Genomic DNA, 7,788 nt, shown 5'->3' on the forward strand with positions numbered 1-7,788 from the left:
CCTCTAAGGCATCACCCACGCTAGACTTGACAGAAAGATAACGTCACACAGTAGAGAGTCCCTTTAGTTTTGGCAGGGTACAGCCAAAAGATTTGGGCATTCGTTATTCATGATGTGCAATAAGTAATTGTTAAGTGCACTGATGTTGTCATGAAATACCACTATTTAATGTGTACAGAGTTGGAATATGTGTATATCAGAATTAAGGAAAATTTTTTCTCATTATTAACTGGAATTTTGGTGTGTTTCTGTTTGGATAAATAAGAGAGAGTAGAAGCCATAAAAAGTGCTCAAAGCTATTTTAGAAAACAGTCCTCGTTTAGAAATTCTTCATCAGTCTCCTTTAGAGCATCTCACAAAGCCCAGACAACTTCTAGACGACATTGCTGCCAGCCCTTTCCTACTTGTCAACAATTGGTATCTATAAGTATTTACCAAAGAGCCGTCAAAGGTATACTGGAACAGAATTTAGAAAGACATTGCTTAAAAAAAAAGTGTATACACACACAAACACACAAATGTATACACTTACATACTGGTAAAATACATCACTTAAATTCTAGGGTATAAGTCAGACCAAATTTTTACCTAAAAGTTGTAACAGAGTTCTCTTTTCCATATAATCAAATGGATGGTTGAAAATGAAATTTGGACATTTCCATTATCTTTCTTTCCAAATCTAGAGTAATCTCACGACGGAACCAGAATTTGCCCCCTTTGCACACCCACCCCTTCTGACACACACACCACACACCCCCTTGTCACTCTGGTCCCACACCTCTGCCTGCTTTTCTGGAGGAGGAGCTTTTTGCAGCCGGAAGTAGCATATTGTGTGGACCGACCCTCCTGTCCTTTCAAAACAGCACGCTGGCTACAGATAGCAGGGAGGCACGTGCCACCAAATTCAGTGAGAAGTAAATGGGAGTTCAAGGTCCACGGAGGTGTCCGAGGATGGCCCTCCTCGCTTCTCTAGCTGGTGAGCCGGGCAGCCCCGACCCCGGGGGCGCTGAACTGGAATCTGCTGCGTGTTCTCTCGCCCCATCTGTGATGCTGCTTTATGTTCTTAGAGGCTACACCTCAAATTAGCTGTGGATTTTGTCTCCTGCACTGCCAGTATGCAGCTGATCCTGCTTTTGATTAATTTTATGAAGACGTTCATGACTTACAGAGAATGTAGTATTTTGATATCATTGAGGAAATCCCAGTCAGAAAATTCCTGGAGCAATAGTTGTTTTGTTGTTAGTTTGAAATCACTTTTACCCATTATATTAGCGTTTTATACAAAGAGTTGTAAATGTCACCTGAATTCCGTTGTCCACATTTAACCTTTAAACATGTGCATTGAGGGAATATCAGAAAATGGAGTTCACGACTAAGAATACATAAGATGTAAAAAAGCACAGCAAGCTGCATCGCACTTAACCACATAAAGCAAAACTATTAGGAAAAAGCACTTTTCTAAATGCTCAAATGTTATCAGAATACTATATTTATAAGAGTAATTCTCTCTCTATTAACAGCCAGGAATTGCTGTTAGAAATAACTCTCGTGAGTTTTATATTGTGCTTTTGGGGGGGGGGGGGGTCTAATCATTTCAGCAGTAGTATATTTTAAACAGCAGTATTACTATAAGCAATGTGCTTCAAAATGTGAATTAACTTGTTGAAACTGTGGCTTTAACATCTGTGTGATTAGTGTATATGGTATTTGCTCTCCGTTAGGAAAATAACTCATTATAAACTTTAGTGCGACTGCAGTTCTGTGAGCAGTGTTTCCTATTGAATAGAAACTACTGTCTAAAATACACATATCAAGCAGCAGCTCAGCCTTTATCAGGAAATTCTGCTGATACTTGGCAAGTTGCTGAAAAAGTGCACAAAGTTATGACAGACAGTTAAAGGTACACTGCAAATAACTAGCCATTATTCTACATATTATTACAATATGGACCAGTTCTGTTAAAAGCAGAGCAGAAACTAGACACTAAGGATCTCTCTGTGAGTTCTTTGTTCTCTATAGTAGATTGCTGTTTATAGGTAAGAACTTTATTGCTTATGTGGCACACAGTATTTATAACTATGTACTTTATAGGAGTACAGTATTAAAGTCAGTGGCATATAAACACTGAACATATCCTGTGAAATTTGCTGTCGTATGAAATAAATATACCTGTCTTTACCATACTGACTGCTTTGCTCAAAAGGGAAGAACTTTTCTCAGCTATTTTCCTTTAACTTTACATAGATGAGTTTGGCGATGTTTGAGGATTAATTCTTACTGTCAAATCAGTTTTGTTTTTTTTTCCAAATCAGGTATTTTAATTCAAGATGTTATTCTCATCCATTGTATTTCTCTGTGTGATTGTTGTTCAGACGCTCAGTCATGTCCAACTCTTGGCGACTCTATGCACTGCAGCACGCCAGGCTTTCCTGTCCTTCACCATCTCCTAGAGCTTGCTCAAACTTGGGTCCATTGAGTCGGTGATGCCATCCAACCATCTCAGCCTCTGTCTCTATGTGATACTTCTGCTGAAAGTAGGAAGCTATTCTCAAATTACTAATTGTCATTAAGAAGTCATATGCTTATTCTGTAAGAAAGGCCCTCATTCAACATCTTGCTGGCTTGAAAATAACACAGGAGGCATGAATGATGATTTTCTGACCCACAGCAAAAGAAACAGCTGGGGGGTGGGGGTGGGGCGGGTGTGGGGAGCAGAGGGGAAACAGGCTAACGAATAGCCAGACAAAAGAAGAGATTGCCTTAAAAGACCTAAAGTAAGAGACTGAGGCTGGTGTTCCTGTGAGTATTGCCTTTTTTTCAGATTGCTATTTCAAACAATAACCTTGATTCTTAAATAATTCAATTATGTTCATTAATCTCTGTTTAAGAAGTTACAGATACAGAATAATAGGCTTTGTAAAAACTTTTTATTTTAAGGTAACTGTAGATTTGTATGGGCTTCCATGGTAGCTCAGACAGTAAAGAACCTGCCTGTCAATGCAGGAGACAACAGGTTTGATCCCTGGGTCGGGAAGATCCCCTGGAGAAGGAAATGGCTACCCACTCCAGTATTCTTGCCTGGAGAATCCCCTGGACAGAGGAGCCTGGCAGGCTACAGTGCATGGGCACAGCATAGCAACTAAACAACAACGTGCAGTTGTAAGAAATAATACAGAAAGATCCCAGGTATCCTTTACCCAGTGGTAACATTTGCAAAACTATAGTGCAGTACCACAGCCAGGACTTTAACATTGATATAAAAGATGATTCCATCTCCCTGAAGATCCTGCGTGTTGCCTTCTCCCCACTTCTCTCCCATCCCATGCCCTTCTCCTGTGTCCTTAACTTCTGGCAACCACTAATCTATTCTCCATAATAGATTCTGTTGTCCATATTCACTATGATTTTGCTACTTGAAGAATGTTACATAAATGGAATCATGTGTGTATAACCTTTTTTTTTTTTTGACTTTTTTACTCAGCACAGTTCTCTGGAGATTCAATAGTGTGTTCCTTTTTATTGTTATATAGTATCCCATGGTATGGATGTATCACAATTGGTTTAACCATTTATTCATCCACTGAAGGACATTTGGGGTGTTCCCAGTTTGGGACTATTATAAATGAAGCTGCTCTGAACACTCATCTCAGGTTTTTATGTGAACGTAAGTTTTCATTTCTCTGGAATAAATGACCAGGGGTACATGCTGGGTCATAGAGTGGTAGCATGCTTGGATTTTTAAAAAGCTTCCAAATTTTCTGCTAGAATGATGGAACCATTTTACATTCCCATCAACAATCTATGAGTGACCCACTTTTTCTTATCTTTGCCTGAATTGCATCGTGGCTTTGTCTTTACCCTAAGAGCTAATGATGGTGAACATGTTTTCATGTGCTTATTTGCCATCTGATGCCTTTTTGTGTGTGAAATGTGTCTTTTGCCCATTTTCTAAATAGATTGTTTTTTAACTGTCATGTTTTGAGGGCTCTTTGTATATTCTAGAGACTCCACCTCTATTGAATATGTGCTTTGTAAATATATTTCTCTGTCTATAGCTTATCTTTCAGCCTCTCCACATGATTTATAGCCAGATCCTAAGCCCTGCAGGTCCACAATTACCAGCATGAGTGATTGACACAGGAAAACCAAACTCATGTACAAAGCAAAATGCCACTTTATTAATGTTAGGAAAAAAGTCTGACCACATCAAGATATCAAACGTGGAAAAATGGGAACTCATACATTGTTGGTGAGAGGGCAAATTGGCACAGCAATTCTAGAGAACAATTACATAACATCCAGTAGGACTTCCCTGGTGGTCCAGTGGTTAAGAATCCACCTGCCAATGCAGGGGGACATGGATTCAATCCCTGGTCTAGGAAGATTCTACATGTTGCTGAGCAACTAAGCCCATGCACCCCAACTGCTGAACCTGAGTGTTAGAGCCCATGCTATGCAACAAAAGAAGCCACACCATGAGAAGACAGTGCACCACAGCTAGAGAACGCTTTCAGGGAGCAACAAAGACCCAGCACAGTCAAAACATGACTAACTTAAAAAATACATAAATAATGTCCAGTAAGGTTCATATATTCTATCACAACAAATTTGACTTGGAGAGAAATTCTAGGACAAGTGGAGTAGGAATGCACATTGTTTGTAATGGTGAAAACTGGAAAGAAACTAACCCTCAAGAAGGGGATGGAGTGACATATTTCTGGTGGAATACTATGTAGTAGTGAAAATAAGTGAGTGAAATACTAGTAAATTTCAGTATGGAACCATAAAGCAAGGTACAAAATAGTACAGTATGACATTCAGTTCCGTTCAGTCGCTCAATCGTGTCTGACTCTTTGCGACCCCATGAATCGCAGCACGCCAGGCCTCTCTCTCCATCACCAACTCCCGGAGTTCATTCAGACTCATGTCCATCGAGTCAGTGATGCCATCCAGCCATCTCATCCTCTGTCGTCCCCTTCTCCTCCTGCCCCCAGTCCCTCCCAGCATCAGAGTCCTTTCCAATGAGTCAACTCTTCGCATGAGGTGGCCAAAGTACTGGAGTTTCAGCTTCAGCATCATTCCTTCCAAAGAAATCCCAGGGCTGATCTCCTTCATAATGGACTGGTTGGGTCTCCTTGCAGTCCAAGGGACTCTCAAGAGTCTTCTCCAACACCACAGTTCAAAAGCATCAATTCTTCAGTGCTCAGCTTTCTTCACAGTCCAACTCACACCCATACATGACCACTGGAAAAACCATAGCCTTGACTAGACGGACCTTTGTTGGCAAAGTAATCTCTCTGCTTTTCAATATGCTATCTAGGTTAGCCATAACTTTGCTTCTAAGGAGCAAGCGTCTTAATTTCATGGCTGCAGTCATCATCTGTAGTGATTTTGGAGCCCAAAAAAATGAAGTCTGACACTGTTTCCACATCTATTTCCCATGACGTGATGGGACCAGATGCCATGATTTTCGTTTTCAACTAATGTCATCTTCGTATGACATCAGTTATATCAAATTTAAAACATACCAAACAATGTTCTCTATTTGTTAGGGATACATATGTGTGTTATGTATGTATGCTCAGTCCCTCAGTTGTTTACAACTCTGTGACCCTATGGACTGTAGCGCACCAAGCCATGGGATTTTCCAGGCAAGAGTACTAGAGTGGGTTGCCATTTCTTTTTCCAGGAGAAGCTTCCTGACCCAGGATCGAATCCACATCTCCTGGATCTCCTGCATTGCAGCCAGATTCTTTACCTGCTGAGCCATGGGGGCAGTCCCACATACGTGTGTTAATGGTATTAAAACAATTTTTTTTCAGTACAGTAAAAATTCTTTTCCTCTCTGGTTGCCTGATATCTAGCAGTCAACATGAGTGCCCCATTAATTATCTGTATTGGAGTGTTTATCACTACTAATGGATTGCTTCAGCAGATACAAATGCTTATAAGATGCCCTTTACCCTAGAAAGGAAACAGTACCTAAAATATTTAGATAAGCCAAAGTACATAGGAACACACAGATGTCATATTTGTCTTCAAATTCAGAACCCACTTGGGTGACAATACAATAGGCTTTGGCATGATGTATGATCACTTAAACTACAATGAGGAAAAGCTATACACAAAATTTGTATGACACGGCCTGGGTGAGAAGAAAAGGACCTTAAGAAAGCACAGAAAGGACTGCAATGTAAGAATACAAAGGCAAATAGCAGTGCTGTCAAAGATTAAAGATGGTGCACGTGTTCGACCTGTGACAGAGTAGTTAATGGGCTTCCATGGTGGCCCAGTGGTAAAGAATCTGCCTGCCAAGTCAGAGACCCTGTTCAATCCCCGGGGCACGAAGATCCCTTGGAGAAGGAAATGGCAACCCATTCCAGTGTTGTTGCCTGGAGAATCCCTTGGCCAGAGGCTGGTGGGGTACAGTCCATGGGGTTATGGACACAACTTAGCACCTAAACAATAGCAACAATGTAAAGTCGGTAAGTACAGAACTGGATGACCAGTACAAACATGGGTTTTCTATTCTTTTCATTCCTTTTACATTTATTAAAAATTATACCCCGAGACCCTGTCTGTAATACATGAGTGTGTGGATAAATGGTTCTCACTACCTAGAAGGCTGTATATAGCAAGTTTTAAGCAGGAGTGGCCTGATGGATACTCAGTTGGATTCAGGAGAAAATCGGAGGAGGATCCTACAGCCAGCAGTCAGGAGGTAGGTGAACCCAGTAGACCCCTTTCTCCCTCTGGGTAAAAGACATTTGCCAGTCTGACCAGTACTGCATGTTCCAGGGTCTGAGTGATCCCTGCCCTGACAGTACTAGAGACGAAAACACACCTATCTCCCCGCTGGGCGCCATCCCCCTTCTATCCAGTATCATTCTAGCAGTCTTCACATGAGGCTCTGGGTTGCCTCGACGCATTCCCAGGCCTACAGTCTCCCACTTTCTTCCCTCTGCCCGGGGAACTTCAGGGATACAGATTTCAACGCAGGGAGTCAAAAGTTTCAGGTACACGGAGTGCCAGGTGCTTGTAAAATTCAAATCAATTCGTATTCGGCAACGGCCCTTCCAAGGAGACAACCAGGGGTGAGGACCTTGCACTACTTCGATAGCTTTGCAAGCGCCTCGTGCGTGAGCAAGGACTCAGTGCAAATGTTACCCATCCCTTTAAGACATTCCTTGACCATCCTATCTAAAAAGTCAATCACCCTGTTTGTTTTTTTACTTTTTAAAATCTGCCTTATCCGTTTATGTTTGCTTTCTTGTTGTCACTTACATTGATTATAAGCTCCGTGAGAGCAGTGACCCTGGACCTGCCGCCCTGTTTGGGAATAAACAGCGCCGCCCACGACTGCCTTTAATAAGAATTTTGCTGGACAGTGAATGACGACAGTTTGGGGAGCGTCGTTCCGGCGTCAGCCGCGCCAGATACACTAGACTTGGGCATCCGAATCACCCCGCATGGAGAAGTACGGGCACGTTCCCCAATTCCTCAGGCCTGAAGACCAAAGAACCAACAGCCGACGGTCTCTCCTCAGCCGTGCGTCACGGCCTCTCTCCTCAGCGCTCCAGACCGGAAGCAGCCGGAGGCGTTTCCGGAAGTGGAGACTGCGGAAGGCGGAAAGGCTGGCGAGGCCTCGAGCGACGGTGGGAACACTGCTGTGGGGGCTTGGCGTCTCTGGGTGCCCGCCACCCCTTCCCATTCCCGGTCGAGCAACCTCCCTGCGCCTCCCCTCCCAACTCCCTGGATGGAATCTCGGGCCCCCGGCGAGCCGACCCA

At 42.7% G+C, this 7,788-nt stretch overlaps 1 protein-coding gene across 3 annotated transcripts in view; it reads left to right on the top strand.

Moving 5' to 3' along the window:
* SYNJ1 (synaptojanin 1) overlaps positions 1 to 2,183 on the top strand; it is a 90,885-nt gene extending 88,702 nt beyond the window's left edge. For all 3 annotated transcript variants that reach the window (XM_010862298.1, XM_010862297.1, XM_010862296.1), the window contains one exon: positions 9 to 2,183. In XM_010862298.1, the coding sequence (XP_010860600.1) occupies positions 9 to 41 (33 nt within the window). In that variant the 3' untranslated portion in view covers positions 42 to 2,183. The remainder of the gene's footprint in view (positions 1 to 8) is intronic.
* Positions 2,184 to 7,788: the final 5,605 nt, after the last annotated feature.

The sequence above is a fragment of the Bison bison genome, unplaced genomic scaffold, assembly GCF_000754665.1.
Source record: "Bison bison bison isolate TAMUID 2011002044 unplaced genomic scaffold, Bison_UMD1.0 scf7180017864481, whole genome shotgun sequence".
Lineage (NCBI taxonomy): Eukaryota > Metazoa > Chordata > Mammalia > Artiodactyla > Bovidae > Bison > Bison bison.